Raw genomic sequence first — 22,364 nt, forward strand, 5'->3', positions numbered from 1 at the left:
TATACTCGAGAGGGGATAATAGCTTCATCAGTTATCATGCGGCTATTTGTACGAGTATACAAGGTGGATTAAAAAATACATTTAACGAAGGAACGGTTTCCAGTTTTCACTTTTTCAGTAGGTAATCTAACTTGGATCATGGATGAGTTTTTTTGGGTTGTAGATTTTGACCTGATTGATATCAAAGGTCAACGCCCAGCCAAGTTTATTTATGCTGTCAGCTTATTAGCTTTATTACTCTCTTCGTCTTCCTTAGTGGTACAGCTGTTTGAAATTCTATTTTCTAGACCTCATTTTTGATTTTTCGTTGAGTTGAGTATTGAGTGGTGGTACAATCAAATTGTTCGATGATAATGACTGTAAATTGAAACAAAAAAATCAGCTCTTCGAAGACAATTTTATCCACATCGAAGAATAATTTCTTCGGACTATAAATAAATTATTTGAAATGCAGAAAGATACGTAGTACGTACATCTAACTGTATCTATAGGTAAGAACCATCAGTACCAAGTCATCTGATATGAAATTCACAACTGTCAGCGCATAATGAGTTGAAAAATATAAGTTCGGTGTATATTTTTCCGACAAATATTTACCATATTTCTTTATTCATTCGATATATCGTACTTATTCTTATCATCACAGAATATCAAATGAATGAAAGAGCTGATAGAGGAAATGCCCTGCGAGATAATATGTACTTGAATTCATCTCGATCGTCGATTCAATACGAGTATCCAGTAGCATCAGTCACAGTCTTTGTCCTTCCTTCGGCGCGATTGTAAACAATTCTGGACACCTTGTATGCGAACATCATTGAGTCAGAGTCGCATGCGCCGCACAGCTGCGTTCGTTCGCCACAATAATGAAGTCGTTAAGCAGGGCCGAACGTTTCAGAAAACACAGTGTTAGCGTACATAGTTATGTATAAGTCTTATTATCGTCGCGGTCGTACAGTACGACTTCTGTGTTTGTTTTTTCATTACGAGTAGATGTGATGAAGATGCGAAGAATTCGGTAAAAGAGTAAATATTTGACCGCCGGTAGTTGGTGAAGTGTTGTTGGGTATTAACGTAAAATGTCGTCGATTGATTTGGATTGTTTTAACGATGAATCGGACCGAATTAAGTTACCCAAGAAGCAGGAGACTGTTGATATACATTTCGAGGATATTTCTTATACGGCTGTGAGAAGAAGTTTCGATTTTTGGAGATGTGGTTAGTATTTTTCAAAGAGCTTTTTGAATCGATAATCACGTACCTACCTATGATTTGTAAATTGTGCTGATGATGCCTACCTGACTATTAATAGTATTCGTAGCTTTGTTTACATCGCGGTTATTGTTATGATGAGGGTCGCGCAACGTGACGTCACTTTCACTTTCGGTGATAAGATTTCCTCGTCGTAACATTTAAAATAGGAACTTGATAGGAAGTCGAAAATGAGAATGGCATTGGCAGCCGAAATTTGGAGCATTTTTTCGTCCATTGCACAGCTGATCATGAGGGCTTTCGTGCTTTGGTTTAGTGAAAGTTATATTATCTCCAATTGATAACGTTTATTTACTCAAGGGTTTTTGCTTCAGCTTATCGATTTTATTCGAGTACCTACATACCTGTTCATTTCTTATCACGTGATGACGGTTATCAATTTTAGTTGATTCGTTATCTTCTTTAGCTGAATTATTTGCATTGGCAAATTAAACGAATTAGAATAATTTAAACATTGGATTCGATTTTTAGCTTCTGTTTCTTTGTTTCAATTTCGAAAATTAGTCACGATACCATCCAAGATTACCACTGAAGAGTCATTATTTCTTTTTCGACTCGTAAACTTTTATTATTCAGAATATTCATCCATCCTTTTTAAATTTTTTATCCACCTAATGAACTTGTACAGGGTGCCCAGAAATATCGTGAACCCCAAAGAAAGTTTTTTATTAAAAATATAGGTTGGCAACGTGGAGTAGATAAATACGATTGGTGGAATGTTATCACCTCAGTCTAACAACCAATCATGTGCTATCATTATTATCATTCAGTGTGATTAACTGAAACATTTAGCAGAAAACTTTTTTAGGGGTTCACGATATTTCTGGGCACCCTGCAAATTTGTAGTAGATATTGTGAAGATATCAACATTTTCAGTTATTTGTCAAAAGTTTTCTTGAAGAAATACTTGAGGAGGTTGGTTACAAAGTTAGACAAACGCCACTTCTACAAAAATCGAGTTAGATATTGATTCTTATAGGATTTTTAACGCTCTTTTCATTGCCAAGGTCTGTTATTTTCAATATAGTACGTAAAAGGGTAAAAAACGTGCTCAAAGTTTTGTCTTAGTTTCAAACACAGACATGTGCAAATTGTCTTAGTTTCAAAAACAGACATATCCAGGATATGTCTGTTTTTGAAACTAAGATAATGTTCACATGTCCGTGTTTGAAACTAAGGCGCAACTTTGATCGCGTTTTTTGACCTTTTATGTACTATTTTGAAACTAATGGACCTCAGAAATGGAAAGAGGGTTAAAAATCCTATACGTATCAAAACCTAACTGATCTAGACAGCTTCAATTTCAGATTATCTTCATCTTGGTTTCAAAATCAGACAAGTGCATTTTCAGGTTCTTTTTAATAGTGGTGGGGGGTGATGGTGGAAGGATATTTTTTGTATTTTTGTTACTCAGTATCACCACTACAATTTGTCAAATATCCCCCACCTTTACAATGCTGTATATTTTTGTAACAAAAAACAAAGATTTTCTCAAAATCAACCCTGTGGCGTTTGTCTAACTTTGTCACCAAGCTCCTCACTTACTTTCATCTGTCGTTTCAAGAAAGATATTCTACTGTAAATTTTGGAGCCAAGACGAAAAAAAAACAAAAAACATTATTCTTTGAAAACTATAGAGCAGGGATGAGGCCCGGCCCAGGACCAGGACCCGAGGCCGAAACCCGAAAAAGCCACAATTATTTCCTTGAAGCCCAAATGTCCAAGTCCCAAAACCTTGAAAATTGTAACCTACAAAGCCCGAAACCATTTTATTTGAAAGCCAAGCCCCGAACGTGAGCCCCAAAACCCAAACTGTGATCAGGGCTTTTCGGGGCTTGTGTAAATTTTGTAAATTACTATTGTAATTACCGTTTTGTGCATCTCAAAACTTCAAAAGTCAAAAAATATTATTTTCAACAAAAAAATTTACAACTTCAGCAAAAAGTTTTATTTCAAGGGGTTTTTATTTGGTACCTACATTATTTATAAATTTATAATATTCTGCTGGTAGTTCTTTGTTCTTTGAAGTTTGAAAAACGATATCTACCAAAAAAAATTTGGACTAAAATTAAAATTCCAAAAAAATTTAATTCTGATTTAAAAAAAACTGTTTCATTCAAATAATTTTGAAAAAGCAATCGGAATCTGCCCTTGAAATTTTTTTTTTTTTGTTTTTTTTTTCATCAAAAATCAAATAAGATTTTACTTCTTCATTAAAATTGCAATTCGGGCCGAGCACTGTTATTGTGCTACAGTTTGCGTCCTCGTACCACACACTGATAAGATAAGGCAAGCGGGAGACCCCGTAAAATTTTAACATTGCTTCTTATGGAAGGAGCTCAGTTTTCATACATTTTTCGATAAAATCTTCAAAAGTGTTGATTTTCGGAAGAAAATCATCTGAATTTTTGTTTTCCTCGTGAAATTACCTTTAAAATGACATATTGTAATTGTAATTTAATGGGCTCTGAATGTTTCTTTGATCATAAATGTGATGAAAAATGGTGATAAAAGTCTAATAATATCACGAATCACGAGTGATAATTAACGATTACGCATCACATAACAAACAAAGCAAAGAAGTAAGTACATATTCTGGTACTAAATTTCACGAGGAATACAAAACTTCTACTCAAATTGGCTGAAAAACTAACATTCTTCAGCATTTTATTAAAAATCGAACAGAAACGGTAATGTCCCATAAGAAGCAATGTTAAAATTCAAGCGGTCTCCCGCTTGCCTTATCTTATCAGTGTGTGGTACTAGGACGCAAACTGTAGCACAATAACAGTGCTCGGCCCGAATTGAGAGGCATCGTGGAAAAGGGGCCTTAGTCAATTTTATTTAATTTTTTTCACTGATTTTTATAGGTTCAAAATGGACTTGAAAATAATGTTTCTACAAGCTAACATTTTCCAATTTGTTTTTTTCATGGAGGAACAGTTCAATAATCACTGAATATGGGGAAATTATTTTTTTTTTAAATTTTAATACATTCAAAATTGTAAATGAAAAAAAAACAAAAAAATGATTTAGGCCCCTTTTCCATGGAACCCCTCAATTTCAATTTTCAAGCCCTGAAAAGCCCCGGAAGGCCCTGAACACTTCATTCAAGCCCTGGACACTGAGCCCTGAAACCCAAACCCAAAGTTTCCTGGGACCCAATCAGGGTTGTACAAAAACGTGTTTTTTTTGAAAAAAACAAAAAAAACGTTTTTTTTTGTTTAAAACGTTTTTTTTGTTTTAAAACAGTTTTTTTCTCATGTTTAAAACTATGTGTTTAAAACGCGTTTTAAACGCGTTTAAAATGTGTTTTAAACACAAATTCATTTGTTTTGGGTTCACCAGACATCAATTTTTGAGATGTGACGTCATAAAAACGCTATAAAGCTCAAGAAATATTGAAAAATTGTAATCAAAACACAAAATTTGTCTCTAAAAATACAGTTTGTTCAATTTCACTTTTTTTCAACAAAAAACTAAAAAAAACGTGTTTTTTTAGGAATTTGGAGTTGAAAAAAAACACGTTTAAAACAAAAAAAACACAGTTTTAAACGGCTATAAACTTTTTTTTTGTTTAAAACATCGTTCTGTTTTTTTTCACTTGTTTTAAACGTGTTTTAAACATGTTTAAAACATTTTTGTTTTAAACATGTACAACCCTGGACCCAATCCAAGCCCAAGACCTAATAAATTTTTGATTGAAAGCCCAAGCCCAAAACCCGGAACCCGAACAAAAATTGTTTAGGGCCTCATCCCTGCTATAGAGCAATTCTTATCAATTTTCTAGTAATGAAGATAATTTTTTTGAAAATTTTCTGACTGAAATTCAAGTTTTTGAGTTGGAAAATTAACAAAGTCTAAGTACTTCAGACGAAAGAGATGTCTTCTCCACTCCACCTTTCGATCATCGGTTTCACTCTGAGTCTGAACAAGAAGATGATAATATAATTTTCAATCATGAAATTTTTTCTCCTTTTTGATGTCGGCATAAACAATGCAGAAGAAATGCAACCACGCTCTGCTACCATATCTTGGACCTGAGGTAAATAAGGAGAGAAAATTCCGTGCTTGAAAATTAGAAAATTTAACAATCATGTAAGAAAAATGAGCGTTTGAGTGATTGTTTTGTTTCGATCAAACACGAAAGAATCTTTCATTTCGCACCGAAATAATTCAAAAGCACATTTTCTCGATTGTTATTCCATTTCTCAATTTTTACTTTGGGAAATTTTTTCCCGTTTTGGCTTATCACTTACAGGGTTGTACATGTTTAAAACAAAAATGTTTTAAACATGTTTAAAACACGTTTAAAACAACTGAAAAAAAACAGAACGATGTTTTAAACAAAAAAGGCCATTTAAAACCGTTTAAAACAGTGTTTTTTTTTGTTTTAAACGTGTTTTTTTTCAACTCCAATTTCCTAAAAAAAACCACGTTTTTTTTAATTTCTTGTTGAAAAAAAGTGAAATTGAACAAACAGTATTTTTAGAGACAAATTTTGTGTTTTGATTCCAATTTTTCAATATTTCTTGAGCTGTATAGCTATTTTATGACGTCACATCTTAAAAATTGATGTCTGATGAACCCAAAACCAGTGTTGGCGTCCCGTAACAGTAACTGTAACGAAAAACGAAAATAACGAAATTTTTTTCGTTACAGGTAACGGAACTGTAACGAAAACGTTATTTTGATCATGTGATGTTGTGTAACTGAAACGTAACGTAACAATATTTTTCTTGATGTAACGTAACGAAAAACGAAAAAATTCTGTTACCTTTTTTGTTATTTTTTTAGTTACAATATTTTCAAGTTGAGTCAAAAAATGAGATTTTTTACCTTCCAAGAGTTCCAAGCTTGACTTTTTCAAAAATTCCCTTTTTAATAAACGTAATTGTATCATGATTATATCTGTAACGAAAAAATGTAACGGTATTTTTTTCGTTACACTGGTATTTAAACCTTTTGGTTCCGTTATTTTAGCCATTTCTGTTACAATTTTTCGTTACAAATGCATTTTTCTTTGAAAATATCATCAATTCTACGTTGAAAAAACGTTTCTGTAACGAAAAAATCGTAACGGAAATAACGAAAATAACGTAACGAAAAAGTTCAAGTACCGGTGTAACGAAAAATACCGTTACAGCATTTTTTTCGTTACAAGTACTGTAACGAAAAAACGTAACGAAAAAAATGCTAATTTTGTAACGTAACGAAATAACGGAACGAAAAAAAATATCGTTACGCACAACACTGCCCAAAACGAATGTACCTATTTGTGTTTAAAACACATTTTAAACGTGTTTAAAACGCGTTTTAAACACATAGTTTTAAACAAGTAAAAAAAACTGTTTTAAAACAAAAAAAACGTTTTTTTTTGTTTTTTTTTTAAAAAAACACGTTTTTGTACAACCCAGAGTTGGGGCGATTCTTTGATTTATCGAATCGAACTCTTTTGCCCGCGATTCTTCTGAAAAAAGAATCGGATTCTGAGAATTTCGATTCTTTTTGTAAAAGAATCGCGATTCAGAATCGTGAGAATTGCGATTCTGAATCGCAAGAATCGCGATTCTTTTTTCGATTCTTTTATCACTGTTTTATTTTACTAAGTACTCCGTACTCCGTCAGTAAATAAATAAAATAAACATAAAACGGTCCATGTTCTATATATGTTCCCTTTTAGTCCGGCATATGACAATAGGAATAATTGCACCCCCCCCGCCGATCCTCCGGGACAACTTTTTTCTTAAAGGGGACATCCTAAGGAACATTTTAAAGCAAAGTTGCCAAAAAAAGTTGGCCTTACTTCCAAAATGGCGACCATTTTGATTGACTGGTCAGCCGAAATCGCAGATTTTGCGTTTCAACCTAGGACTTGCACGAACTTTTTCAAACTTTACAAAGGTAGATCGAAAGATCATACAAAAATTAATCACCTGTCAAAATTTCAAGTGCTAAAGTGCGTTTTTCGATTTTTGGTGAATTTTTGAAAATCGAATTCAGGCCAAAAATGAGGGAAAAAATCAAAATTTCACCAAATTGACCAAGAAAGCTGAAATTTGGGATACACCCTATTTTCGTCATGCCAAATCGATTGGAAACGGTTTCAACTCGTTTTGAGCAGTTCTGGAGCCTCCAGAAAAATTTTGAAACTTTAAATTTTCACAAAATTTCATCAAATGGAGATGGAAAGCTGAAATTTACTTTACAATTCAATTTCAACACCCTCTGAAGACGACTTCAGGTGGGTTCAAGTAATTTTAGGGCCTCCAGCGACTTTTTTTGAAAATTACTGGAGCCTCCAGCAGATTTTTGAAGCTTTAAATTTTCACAAAATTTCATCAAATGGAGATGGAAAGCTGAAATTTACTCTACACTCTAATTTTAACACCCTCTGAAGACGACTTCAGGTGAGTTCAAGTCATTTTATGGCCTCCAGCGACTTTTTTGAAAATTACTGGAGCCTTTTGAAGCTTCCACCTACTTTTAGGAAATTTCAATTTTCCAAAAAAAGTCATACAACCTTTCAAAAAGTTGCTGGAGGGACCAAAACGACTTGAAATTCACCAGCAGTCAACTTCGTAGCATATTGAAATTACATAGTTTGCAGAATAAATTTCAACTCTCCATCTTGGTTTGATAAAATTTTGGGGAAATTTCAAGTTTCAAAAATCTACTGGAGGCTCCAGTTACGTTCAAAAAAGTCGTTGGAGGCTCTAAAATGACTTGAAATCAACCAGAAGTCGTTTCCAGAGGGTGTTAAAATTGGAGTGTATAGAGTAAATTTCAGCATTCCATCTCTATTTGATGAAGTTTTGTGAAAATTAAAAGCTTCAAAAATCTGCTGGAGGCTCCAGTAATTTTCAAATAAGTCGATGGAGGCCCTAAAATTACTTGAACTCACCTGAAGTCGTCTTCAGAGGGTGTTGAAATTGAATTGTAGAGTAAATTTCAGCTTTCCATCTCCATTTGATGAAATTTCGTGAAAATTTAAAGTTTCAAAATTTTTCTGGAGGCTCCAGAACTGCTCAAAACGAGTTGAGACCGTTTCCAATCGATTTGGCATGACGAAAATAGGGTGTATCCCAAATTTCAGCTTTCTTGGTCAATTTGGTGAAATTTTGATTTTTTCCCTCATTTTTGGCCTAAATTCGATTTTCAAAAATTCACCAAAAATCGAAAAACGCACTTTAGCACTTGAAATTTTGACGGGTGATTATTTTTGTATGATCTTTCGATCTACCTTTGTAAAATTTGAAAAAGTTCGTGCAAGTCCTAGGTTAAAACGCAAAATCTGCGATTTCGGCTGACCAGTCAATCAAAATGGTCGCCATTTTGGAAGTAAGGCCAACTTTTTTTTTGGCAACTTTGCTTTAAAATGTTCCTTAGGATGTCCCCTTTATGAAAAAAGTTGTCCCGGAGGATTGGCGGGGGGGGGGGTGCAATTACTCCTATTGTCATATGCCGGACTATTCCATTTAAATTGAATCAAATTTTTCATTTCTATACCCCTTTTTATCACTAAAAAAAAAAATATAAAGAATCGCAAATTGGAAAAGAATCGAGAGCCGCTAAAATTGCGATTCGCAAAAAATAAAAGAATCCGATTCTTTTCAAATGCGATTCTTTTTCAAAAAGAATCGGATTCAGAATCGGATTCAGAATCTCGACCCTTGCGATTCCTCACGATTCATTTCAGAGATTCTGAATCGCCCCAACTCTGGTACAACCCTGATTTCACTTATCAGAACATTCACTGATAACGACAAACATAATATTTGATTCATCAGGTTGAAGTTATCACCAAAAAAGAGTAACCGTTGATTTTATTCGTAACTAAAATTTACTACGGTTCGGTTACTTATTTTATTTCATTATTTTCGTTTCTAGCTTCAAAATTCCATTCAGTTTATGCGAAGATTTTAATTGCAATTCGCAAATACGCGAAAAAATATTAAAATAATATTTCATACGAATAATGGAACATTAAACCGGATTTATATTAACCTACTTCGGTCACCTACGACTCCACGTACAGTATCCTATCTGTACCTTTTTTGCTACATAGTTGGCCTGCTGCGAGCAACAATTTACGTCAAATTTTATCTTCTCTCGATCATCAAAAATTTTAAAATAATATTTCAAATATTATTTGGATTCACGCCATAAAACTTCGGTATCCTGCCTGCCTATTCAATATTCATACGATGATACACATCGACACAGTGATAAATTATCAAACTAGGAACCGTATAAGTCTCTACGTCATTCGAAAAAATAATATATAATAAATGATATTAAATATGTGAAAAAAAATTTTCACTCGAGATACCTCTACCTAATAGGTAATTCTAAAGTTGTAATTTTTATGTCGAGTCATGTTATAATGTTTTATTCAAGGCCAATTGTTGAATAGTTTTAGCTGCGTGCTCGCGTACCTATATATACCTACTTACGTATTTCATATACTTTGGTAGGTATACTAATTGCGGGTTGGTTGAATTTTACAATATTTTTGCTCCGTTAATGAGATTTTAATTGACAGCTGTTGAGCTGTGTAGTCCTTATTATTATGTTAGTAAATGTAGTGTAGTATGTATATTTTGAAATGGTATTATGAGGAGAAATACGTAGCATTTTTCCAAAAATTACTTATATTTCGTATTAATTGTTATGGTAAGCTAAAATACGTCTAATTTGCTAAATTTTATAATGATATCTGAGAGAATATTTTACGGTTGAATTCGTTAGATAATATTCATCGTTTGAATTAGAAAGAAGACGCGCCCTTCTATAGATTATTTTTTAATTCGCGAATCATTTGGAAACATAATCCAAATTATCTGTAGGTATGAATCTTGTAATCGATAGGCTATTAAGCTTGCTCATCCATCTGCGAGTATAAAATTCCCTCGATTCAATTAGTAGATATTCGTAGTAAATTATCATATCCTAAACTGGTAAATTTGATACCACAATACCGCAGAAAATGGTTTAGGTATCTATATGTTGGAAACATCACGTTCACGATGAAGTCAGAAAAGTTGACCTTTGACGTGTATAATTAATATAAAAGTACTTCCATATTGCAAGTTATTTTGGAACGTTAATGACTCAATTTATGTAGCATAATTTGCTGTTTGTTCTCGAGTATACAATGCACGATGGTTTCATCTTTCTGACGTTGGTAGGCTAGGCTAGATCACATTTTTTTCTGTCTTGTTTTAATGCTAAATTTGTACGAATACTGAAATCATTTATATTAATTCATCTGGTAGTATATAATTTAGATAGTCTATCTATGTAAACCATTCGTTTCATGTATAGTATAAAATTATTCGCTTGAAATTCACCCGTATATTTTCACTTTATATAATATAATGTACGCGTCATTCTTATCAGTTCTGAAAAAATTTACACGTTTATAGCGATGGAATGCCCTGAAAGGGATGTGGAAAAGTATCTCATGCATAAAAGATAGTGTTCTCAGAAATGATTATAATCTTTGATTAAAATTCTGAGCAAAAATTGTGATAGGTAATGTACGTATAGTAGGTATAAAAAAAATTGGATATCGAATACTTATACCATATTTTTATTCTACCTTGCAAGGGAAAGGAATTCTGCCCAGAGGTTGTGGAATAAGATTATCAACCTACTTATATATTTCAATTCTTCGAACACATTCTCTTTCTCTTTCATTTTTCAAATCGATGTTGATAATAGAAGATCATTTTTATCTGTTGAAGTAGAAGTACCTACCTTAAGACTGAAGATATTATTTAGAATTCAAAAGAAATTGCAATGTCCAAGTGATAATGTTAAGACAATTGTTTATACTTACATTATGACATGAAGGTCGATAAGATATCGTTGAAATGGCGCATAATATTGCAAAAATTATTCAAAATATTATGAAGGTCGCTGAAACGTGATAATATATGGGTTATAAATTCGTAAAGAGACGTTGAAAATTTATCAGATGCGTTTAAGTATTTGGATAATATTGAAAATATTGTCAGTGTATTTAGCTGTTCTGGTCTAGGTATACATAACAATACATAAGCATTATCAATCATCTGTCAAAGAGAGAAAAACATTTTACTTCTCTTTGACCGGTTTCAAGGATTTTTGAGGAGTTCGTCAAAAAAAATAATCGGATTGGATCATATTACATCCAAACCATGACTCAAGTCTTCACTTTTCCTTGTTGGATCTTTATCAAATCTGAACCAAATTTTAAGGTACATTTCAAATTTCAGTTTTGCTCATTTCACTTTTCAGTTTCAATTTTAGTTTTAGTTTTAGTTCCACCCCCCCCCCCCCATCAAATTCGTATGCAATATTTTGGAGATTTATTGGAAAAAATGAACTACTGTACCAAAAATTAGTTTTGATTGTTTCAGTTTTCAGTTTTTATATACTTTTTAGTTTCAGCTTTGCTTTTTTCAGCATTGCTCATTTCAGTTTCAATTTTATGTAGTTCCGGTTTCAGTTTTCCATTCATTTCCTTGGAAAACGCGTTAAACAGTCGAACATCCATAGTCACTAAAAATTAAGTACTCAAAACTTACGACATTTCTGAAAAATGTTCCCAAATTGAACGAAAAAATGACCAAATGTCTAAAACATTCAAACCACCTAAAAACGCTCAAAAAAATATTAAAATCACTAAATAGCTAAAATCTTAATGAAACTGCCCGAAATTCATCAAAAAAAGTGTTACAGACTGTTCAAAATGATACAAAAATACTCAAAAAAAAAAAAAAAAGAACAACACTAAAAATTACCAAAAGCATTAAAATTTTAGTAAAAATTGCAAAAAAAAATATCCTATACATTGAAAAAGTGTTTGAAACATGTTAAAATAATGTAAGGACATTAAAAGAGCATCAAAATCACTAAAAACTACAAAAAAAAAGAGAGATGAAATTGTAAAATTTCCAAAAAAATTCTTAAAAACGTGTTAAAGTAATGTAAACACGATCAAAAAAAAACATTGAAATCACTAAAAATTATCTTAAACTGAATAAATGCACCAAAAAGTGTTGAAAACATGTAAAAATTATATAAAACAATTCTTAAAAGGCAACTCAATGAAAAATACCAAAAACTGCTAAAATTACATTGAAAGTTGCCCTAAGGGTGCGAATAAGTGATGAAAACGCGGTGAAGTGATGTTGAATTGAAATTGAGACACTCCCCCAAAAAACAACAACCAAAAAAAACAAACATAAAATCATCCAACCAAAAGTATGAAGCAAAGTGGAAATTTCAGTTTTGCTAAAACTGTGTAAAATGATGTAAAATCTTATTCAGAAAAAAACATTAAAATTTAAAAATTAGAATTATTACTGAAAGTGTCCAAAAAGTGCTTACTATAGCATTTATAGCTACCCAAAGGCCAAATTACAAAAAAAGTGTTGAAAACACATTATCTAAAATTTCCCAAAACAGGATTTAAAAAAAATAAAAATTACCAAAAAAAAAGCTAAAATTGTAATGAAAGTTACTCAAAATGTCAAAAACTTGTCAGAATGATTCAAAACACAGGAAAAAAATAATAACTTCACCCAAAGGTGCTAAAAGTGGGAAAATTTGAGTGAAAATAGCCCCCTCTCCCCTCCAAAAAGTGCTCGGAAATGCTAAAATCATGTTTGAAAAATGAGAGAACACCAAAAAAGCATTAAAACAGAAAATTAAACCAAAAAATGATAAAATTTTGATAAAATTTGCAAAAAAAAATGCATGAAAACATGTTGAAAATGATGTAAAAACTATAAAAAATGGATTTAAATTAGTAAAAATTTTTATCAAGAAAAGTTTCAATAAAATTTTTTAAAAGATGCACAAAGCTGAACATTTTTTCAGACAGATGAAATGTTTGCCAAATTTCTCTAAAATGCAGGAAAAGTGCTAAAAACTCTGGAAAATGCTGTTGAAAAAAAAAACGAATAAGCTTGAAAGTGGCTGAAAATTGCCAGAAAAAAGTGATGAAATTTCAGTATTGTCAAAGAACCATGAAAAAATTGCAAAAAATGTTTCAAGATGCTGTAAGAACCCCCCCCTCCCCCTAAAAAAGCAACAAATAAATCTCTGAAAATTACCAAAAATTCAAAGATACAAATACCTACAGTAAAATTTTTACAAAATGCTTGAAAAAGTCTTAAAATCGCGTTAAAAATATGCAAAAACACTAAAAAAAAAAACATTTGCGTAGAATGCGTTAAAAAAATGTTAAAAATGTATTAAATTGATGTAAAAATACTTTTTAAAACCCCTGAAATCTTTGAAAATTATCAATCAGTGAAAAAATTTCAATGAAAAATTTTCAAAGTGGATGAAAAAGTGTTGAGTGGTGTAAAAACTGTCGAAAGTTGTAATGGATGGGTTGCTGTGTTGTTTTTCTCAGAATTTTTCAATGTATTTTCCCTATTCTACCTAACATCATAAGCAGATACAATTTTTTTTTCTAATATATGTAATTTGAAACACTAAAATAAAACTAATCGATCTGTACAATTTTTATTCTGTTGCAGAAAAAAAAGACATCCTGAAGAATGTAAACGGCGATTTTCAAAGTCGTAAATTGACCGGAATAATCGGACCGTCCGGTAGCGGCAAAACCACCTTATTGGATATCGTTTCCGGATACAGGTGCGATACTCTACTCCGTTTTTTTTTTCATTTTGATAACTCGATTTGCAACAGCGGTGCGGCGGTCGTCCGCCGTCGCTGAATACACGTTAATCGAACATTGGCCTTGTATCGGAGGAGGAATTCCTTACCGTAGGTGGATTATTTATCACGGATGATTTGATTGCATGCTTTCAGATTACGAGGTGTATCGGGTTACGTGTATGTTAACGGCGGCCAGAGGAACATCAAAAAATTAATCAAACAAAGTTGCTACATTATGCAAGATGATAAACTACAACAATTAATTACCGTTCACGAAGCGATGACGTTCGTATCCAACGTTAAATTAGATGTTAGCGTAACAAGAAACGAAAAACAAAGTAAAGTTAGTATCCCTATATGCTACAAATTCAGTATTATTACTAACTTACGTATGTAATCGTACCTACCATGTTTCGCACGAGTACCTATAGAGACCTTGAACTTACACCGGAGATTGATCTAACCTGAAAAATGTTCTGGTTTTTTATTCCGCAGATAGCAGAAATATTAAAAAATTTATCGCTATCCGAATGTCATCAAACTCTAACCAAAAATCTATCCGGAGGTGAACGAAAGAGACTAGCTATTGCTTTAGAATTAATTAGCAATCCGCCCGTGTTATTTTTGGACGAACCTACCACGTAAGTTCGAATCACGTGTAACGATTTATATGCTAAATATCACTATCGTATTTGAATATTATCTAAATTATCGCATATCGATGTCTACTATAAAAGCTATGTAATGTTTGTTTTTATTCAGCGGTTTAGACAGCAAAGCAGCCCGACAGTGTTTAGAAGTGCTGCAGAATCTGGCGTTCGAAGGCAGAACTGTGATTTGCACCATTCATCAGCCTAGCGCGTTGTTGTTGAATATGCTACATAATATTTACGTACTTTCGAACGGATATTGCATTTATCAAGGAACTGTTAATAATCTGCTGGCGTATTTGTCGTCGAATAATTTCATCTGCCCGGTTTATTATAATCCTGTCGAATATGGTAGGATATTAACTACCTACCGTTGATTTAAATGCTGCGTTGAAATCATTTTCAAACTACAAGTAAAAGTAAAAACGTTCGTTTTATATTTCAGTGATCGAATTATGCGTTTTGGGATCAAGTGATTACACGGAGACCTTGAAAGACGCAATCAGAAACGGAAAATCACAAGAGTGGTTAGATTCTCCAGCATGTTGGAGTAATATACCTCGTAAGTTAACCACTCAAAATGTACCTAAGTATTATATCGAGTTGGTAAAATATCCAGGAAATCGACAAAATGTTACCTATACTATTTTTATTCCAGTGAACACCTTGAACTTGAGAGCAATTCAACGAAACGAATTGGAGAACGATTTTCGTTACGCTACCTCGCTTAGAACTCAAATCAGTCATTTATTGAACAGAATTTTAGTAACTTCTTTGAGAAATCAGGTAAGCTTGTAGATATTAACATTTTAATATTCAATGATGTATTATTATTGGATACCTCCGAAAATTTTTTCAAGCGGCATTTCCGCCCCTCAAGTCTCAACCCCCCCCCCCCTGGACAGTAAGTATAGCCAAAAAAGTGTTTTTTGTGAGAAAAATTCTGTATTCATGAGTAGTGGGGAGAAAATTCTGGTACCAAGTGGAATGTGTAGGGAAAGTCTGGACCATTCAACACGATTTTTTTCAACATTTTTTATCATAGTGGTGGGAATAAAATTGACAAAAGAAAAATTTGAACCGCCGCAGCTTCCTATTGAAAGCCTGGACACAAAAATAGTTTTCGCTAAAATGTGTCTTTTTACAAGTAGATACTTTCTTCCTACCAATCCATAAAATTAAAATTTGGTCTGCAAAAGGCTCATATTGGCCAAAAAGAAACAACTTAAAAATACCAGTTTTTCACGTTTTTTTTTTTTTTTGGAAAATTACCTGTGCAAAAAATCAAAAATGTTGAAGGTTAAATTTCACCCACACACTCTCAGGAATTTGTTGATCTTAGGTTGTGCATCGACCTCTCCTTCATAAGATAGTTAGCATCAGAGATACTTAAAGCTCCTCACTTGTTCTACTGGTAGTCCATTTACAACAATTTTACTGCTTATTGGCTCTTTCCCCTCAAAGGCCATTATACCTTTGTTTTTGAAGACAAGATTTTTATTTGGTATTTATCTGCTACCTACTTTCTGAAGATTGTTCATTGCTCTCTGCAAGTCATCTTCGTTGTCAGCAAAGACCACCTGATCTTCAGGGAATAGCAGAGTATTGATGTGGGTGTCAAGTGTCATTGATGTCTAGCTCTTTTGGCTTGGTTTTCAGCCATTCTTCAATCATGTCGTTGAAGTAGATGTTAAACACAGGCTTGTAGGACCACTCAGGTTTTGCAGTTGCTCCAAAATCAAGGTCCTAGCTTGGAGCTTTCAAACGGTCCAGTCCGGTTATTTGGTTCTGCATTTTTTGTCTTTGTAGGTCGGTCTGGTCCGGTCCTGACCAGAAATTTTCATCGTGGTCATGGGTCAGCCCAGGTCCAAAAAACCGTCTTCATTTTTCAGAAAGAAAAAGGCTTTCTGACACATAAGATGAGTTGAAAAATGCGATTTTTACTTTCAAAACATTGAAACTTTGAAAGAAATTAAATCACAATGGAAATTTATTCGAAATGGACATCTAAAATAAAATAGCGTTATAAATTTGAAAAATTGGTCATAACTGAGGTCCAAACAGCGGTCATTGGTCCGATTATTTAGAAAGGTCTTTGGTCTTGGTCTGTTCCAGTTATCTTTTTTGAAAAGGGTCATCTGTTTGGTTAATATTTACCTACATAATTTTTTTTTAGAGGTCTAAGGTCTGGTCTGGTCCGGTCCACTCGGTCTTGTGTGCATTTTTGGGTCCGGTTGCGGTCATCAGTCTGGTTTTTTGGTCTGATCCAACAACCCTGGTTGAACAGACTACAGGACATTGGGCATCCCTATCTTACTCCTCTTCCTATCTTCTTTGCTTCTGACATGTTTCCGGATCTTACTCTTATTACATTATTTGTGTATATTTCTTCAATTAAGCGTACTATTTGTTCATTCACTTTGATTTTCCTCAGGATTTCAAACAACTTCTTCCTTTGAACTCAATTGTACACCTTCTCCAGATCAACTAAACACATGTGGGTTTCTAGGTTGTACTCTCATCTCTTCTCCATCAGCAGCTTTGTTGAGTATACTCCATCTGAAGTCCGTGCAATTTAGTTAGCTGGGTGGTGTGCACAACCAATGCAAGCTGGAACCAACAAGAAGCCCATGTTTGGCATATTTAGCTGCTGACTTGGGGCCCTCGTTGGTTCCCAGTTACATTGGTTCAGCACGCCACCCACCTAACTAAATTGCATCAACATAAATGCACAATCTTACCTTTGAAATCCATTTTGGCATTCCAATATTATTGGCTCTGCATGGCTCTTGATTCTTCTCCCTAGCATCTTTGCAAGTATTTTGTTTGGGGGCAGCATTTTAGTAGACTTATTCTGCGGTAGTTTCCTGGGTCATTATGGTCTCCTTTTTTGAAAATGGGTATTACAATTGCTGCATGGAAGTCTTCAGGTATGGTAGCACCAGGGCTTCAAACCCGTACCCGTACCCGTACCCGTACCCGAATACCCGAATACCCGAACGAAAATCCAACAATTTCTGTACCCGAACCCGTACCCGTACCCGTACCCGTACCCGAAAAATGAAATGAGGAATACCCGAACCTGTACCTGTACCCGTACCCGACAGAGACTATTTTGAACCCAAATACCCGAAAATACCCGATAGATCGGGTACAGTTCGGGTATTTCACCTAAAATACCCGAACCCGTACCTGTACCCGAACATTTAAAATTTTCATACCCGTACCTGATACCCGTACCCAATTCTCTGAGAAATAAATCTGTACCCGTACCCGATACCCGTACCCGAAAACGTTTGGGTTTGAAGCCCTGGGTAGCACCTATTAGTATTCTATTATAGAAAGCTAGCAGTCTCTTCTTAACAGTTATTGTGGCGTTCTCGGTTCTTGAATAAGCCTGTTGGTAACTTATTGCATGCTGCCTGGGGCTTTTCCATTTCTGGAGCTTTTCAAGGCTTCATTTGGCTCTTCCCAAGAAAATGGCTCATACTTACTTGATTTCTTCATGACTTGTTGCTTCAACTTCATTGTCGGGATCACTCCATAGGTTCGCGTAGAATTTGACCATTTTTTCACAGTCTGGTGGGGCAATGTTGGCTCTGTGTACCTTGTCTTCTGATATTGGTTCTTTTGATTATTTTGTACACTTTTGGGTTTAGTTTATTACATATATCGCTCTCCATGTTTGCCACATTGATTTTAAAAATGGAAAAAGCAGCACTTGACAATTTTTACAAAAGCTGTACTTTCAGACTATTTTGGCTAACAATAAGATTTTACTAACCATTTCGGCATAAAAAGAATTTTTTGGATAACTTGTCAAAACAAGGTCCTTGCAGTTTGCTTATAGTATCTTTTGTCAAAAAAGAAGAACTTGCTGACAATTTTGACAAAAAAGCAGTAGTTTTCAAAATTTTGGCTAATAGCAGAAGTTTTTTTTACAATAATTTCTTTATTTTGGCAAAAAAACAGGGTTTCTTTGATAACTACGTACAAAACAAAAAAAAAATTTGACAATTAAAAAGATTTTTTGAACATTTGGCAAAAAGCAGGAAATTTTTTTTGGCAATTTTTACAAAAGTCAAGAGTTTTTTATAATTATCACATAAGCGAGATTTTTTTAATAATTTATAGGCAAAAACAGAACTTTGCAAACAATTCTGAAAAAAAAAACACAACAAGAACTCCTTTGGATAGTTTTGGCAAAAGCAGTTTTCGAAGTTCTGGCTACTGACAATCTTTTTTGGTCATTTCTACAAAAAATATAGGACTTTTTGATAAGGTCAAAAAAAATGTATTTTTTAACAATTTTGGCAAAAAACAGGACTTTTTTTTGGCAATTTTGACAAAAGTTGGGATTTTTTAATAACTTATTCAAAAAATAAACTTCTGTACAATTTCGGCAAAAATGAGACTTTTTCAACAATTATTCTGGTGATAAGATTTTTGGAACATTTTGGCAAAAAACAGGTAATTTTCTAAAATTTAAAAAAAATTTAAGGTTTTTTAATTATTTTGGCAAAAATAGGAATTTTTGAAATTTTGGCCAACAACAGGGTTTCTTGTTAATTTTTACAAAGATATTAGGATTTTTTTGATAACGTCAGAAGAGAATGTATTTTTCTAACTTTTTTTGTTGCAAATATGAGCCTTTTGCTGACAAAATTTTAATTTTAGCGAAAATAGTTTCAGTGCCCAACCCTTCAATCCGTAGCTATAGCAGTTCAAAGTTTTCTTTTGTCAATTTTACCCCCCCCCCCCCTTATGATAAACAATTTTGATAAGAATCGTGTTGAAAGGCCCAGGCTTCCACTACACATTTCGCGTGATACCAGAATTTTCTCCCCACTACTCGTGGACACAAATTTTTCTCGCAAAAAACACGTTTTTTGGCTATACTGTCACCAAGGGAGGGGGGGTGAGGGGCAAAAATTCCGCTCGAAATTTTTTTTGGATGTACTCAACTAGAATCCATCATGATTTTTCAAATCTGGGAACAAGGTCATTTCGCCTGTTTCACCTGTGAATACCTTTTCAAAAAAAAAATGTTTTGAATTATTTTTTCAGTTCCTGACTCGTCTCCGAATGAGTATAAATATTTCAGTCGGCGTAGTATTGGGATTATTTTTCCGTAATATTGGAAAAGACGCAGCTCAAACGTCGAATAATTTTAATTTATTATTTTTTTGTCTTTTATTCGTCATGTTTAACGCATTGACTTCGAAAATAATCACTTGTAAGTACATACATGCATAAACCTACATTCGAGTAAAATCCATTAGCATGTTCGCGAAATTACTCATCGTTGTTTATAATTCAGTTCCAGATGACCTGCCTGTGATCAGACGAGAGCATTTCAATCGATGGTATTCTCTCAAAGCTTATTTTATATCGACAACTCTTGGCGATGCGCCTATTCAAGTAAATACATAAAAATAAACACATGCTAATTATATGTATTCCAACAGTGCAAAATACCTATAAACGTACTGTGACGTATATTTTCGTTTTTTTTTTCTGTACCTACCTATATAGGTTATAAGCACCACGATTTTCATAAGCCTGGTGTACGTGTTATCCGGCCAACCGTTAGACTGGTGGAGAATTATTATGTTTTTGACCATAATAAATTTAATAGCGTTATTGTTTCAAGATTACGGTATCTTAGTCGGTACTTTATTAAGTGTCGAGGTAAGTGTACCGTTTCTCGATCGAGAACTGCGAATCGAGCACTGTAATTAGATGATGATATGGGTACAAATAAAAGAAATTATATTTTGTTTCAGAACGGATTGATATTTGGGCTGTTTACAATATCACCGTGGGTCATGTTTTCCGGATTCTTTTTGTATTATAGGGATGCAGAATGGTATTTTCAATGGCTTTATGATATATCGGTGCTGAGACATGGGCTCGAAGGGCTTAGTATCGCGGTGTATGGATATGGACGTAGAAGACTGCCATGCTCAAAAGTAGGTTATATTTTGATACCTAGCTTAATTATGTTCATATCACTGCGTGTCTCAAGAGTTATCATTTCGGTGGTGTGATATTACCGTTGCGAGGATGATTGAATATTGTATTCGATTTCGGTCGATTATCGTTTCCTTCTTTTCCCCTGAAAAAGTACCAACTCCGGTGAATTTTCAAACACTTATCACGAAATGATACTCAAAAAATTCATCAGGTCGTAAAAATTTTGAGAAATTGATGAGAGCTGAATTCAGCTACAGGTACTAAAACTTCTCGTGTTTTTTCATTTTTTGTGAAAATTGAAAGACCTATCATAGTAACGAAAGGTGATTTTGAGACTACCTACTTATTTATAAATGTAATTGAAAATAATTTTAATAGGTATATTTTTAACCTTGCGTTATGTTTTTTCAGATATTCTGTTATCACATTTCTCCGAAAGAGTTTCTACAATTCGTTGATATCAAAGAATGCACATCAATTTTAGGTTTTAATATCGACAGATATCTGATAAATCTTGTCTACATTTTGATTTTATTTTTAGTCGTAAAGATGACATGTTACTTTGTACTGAGACGTAAACTTCGTTCGTAAAAAATGACGAATGAATCGAACTAGTCATTAACATTACCAAATTTTCCATTGATTTCTTTTTTTTATTACTTGTTACGTGAATACATGTTCTTTCATTTTGTGTACCTGAGTGTTTTTTTGGTTTTTATTTATTATCCATATCTACGAATGAAATTATTATGATAAAAGATCGTGGAATTGGAGGGAAAATTGAGAATTACCAAACCCAAAACAACGATTGAAAATGGTTACCTACTTTAGTTCGAAAATTTAGGTTTTGAGTTTTGAAAAAATACGTAGGTAGTTGTGTTGAATTTCATTTCGAACGAATATTCAAATTTGAATTTCTGATGTAATTTTTGGTATTTGTATTACGTCATCGGCGAAAAGATAGAAATATTCGAATCGTATGTTATCCTTATCTCGTTTTAGCGCGCCAAGTTGCGCACTCGCGTAATTTTACAATAGACATTATAAGAAAACCTTATCTCTTGAAAGGTATGAGTCAGATGACTCATTCTGTCGCTATACGTACGCCTTATTATTTGCTTCGAAGAGAGCACTTCATTTTTTTTCTGGCAGTTGTACTGTGAAGATCAAATAAAATAATTCAAACAGTTTTTTATCAATTTTTTCGTTAATTTTGAATTTAAACAAAAAGACTTTGTTTGTTTTGGATCCGGAATCCGGTAAATGAAGCGAAAAATTCAACTCGAGCACAGTTACAAGCTTCTTCATTTCCAAATGTGAGTATTTGTCATCACATTTTTTTTTTGTTGGTAAAATTGCTGTTTTAATTTTTTTTTTTTTGAATTTTTGACTCTATATCCTGTAATTTTTCAAAGTTCCACTTTCGTTCACTTGAGTACTTTTAAACCTCAAAGTGTGAGATAAAACACTATAAATGAAGCGACGACGATGTGAAATGGCGTTATAATTAGTATTTTCCTTTAAAATGTACGGATATGTAATTTATAACACAAGTACGAAATTACTTACTCGTATTCTTTTCGCCATCATCATTCGTGTTTGCTAAACTTCTGTTTGTTGTGTGCGTGCGATTGCCTAATACTGTGCTTCGCAGGAGTCTTCGTACTTGAGTTCAAATTTATGTTGGAGTGCTGCGATGGTACAACCTGGTTTACAAGATTGCCATGCTTTTTCAAGAACTTTCACATTTTACATTTTTTAGAAATCTAACCACGATTAGGTAAT

General features: G+C 33.4%; 1 protein-coding gene across 1 annotated transcript; it reads left to right on the forward strand.

The window, feature by feature from the left end:
- The first annotated feature begins 792 nt into the window (after positions 1 to 792).
- Positions 793 to 21,274, forward strand: LOC135849619 (ATP-binding cassette subfamily G member 4-like). Its single transcript, XM_065370098.1, has 12 exons — positions 793 to 1,218; positions 13,812 to 13,929; positions 14,107 to 14,296; positions 14,449 to 14,594; positions 14,716 to 14,954; positions 15,049 to 15,165; positions 15,262 to 15,389; positions 19,671 to 19,839; positions 19,924 to 20,024; positions 20,139 to 20,294; positions 20,390 to 20,575; positions 20,991 to 21,274. The coding sequence occupies exons 1-12, from the start codon at positions 1,080 to 1,082 to the stop codon at positions 21,168 to 21,170; spliced, it is 1,869 nt and encodes a 622-aa protein (XP_065226170.1). The 5' UTR covers positions 793 to 1,079; the 3' UTR covers positions 21,171 to 21,274.
- Positions 21,275 to 22,364: the final 1,090 nt, after the last annotated feature.

Source organism: Planococcus citri, chromosome 1 (assembly GCF_950023065.1).
Source record: "Planococcus citri chromosome 1, ihPlaCitr1.1, whole genome shotgun sequence".
Classification (NCBI taxonomy): domain Eukaryota; kingdom Metazoa; phylum Arthropoda; class Insecta; order Hemiptera; family Pseudococcidae; genus Planococcus; species Planococcus citri.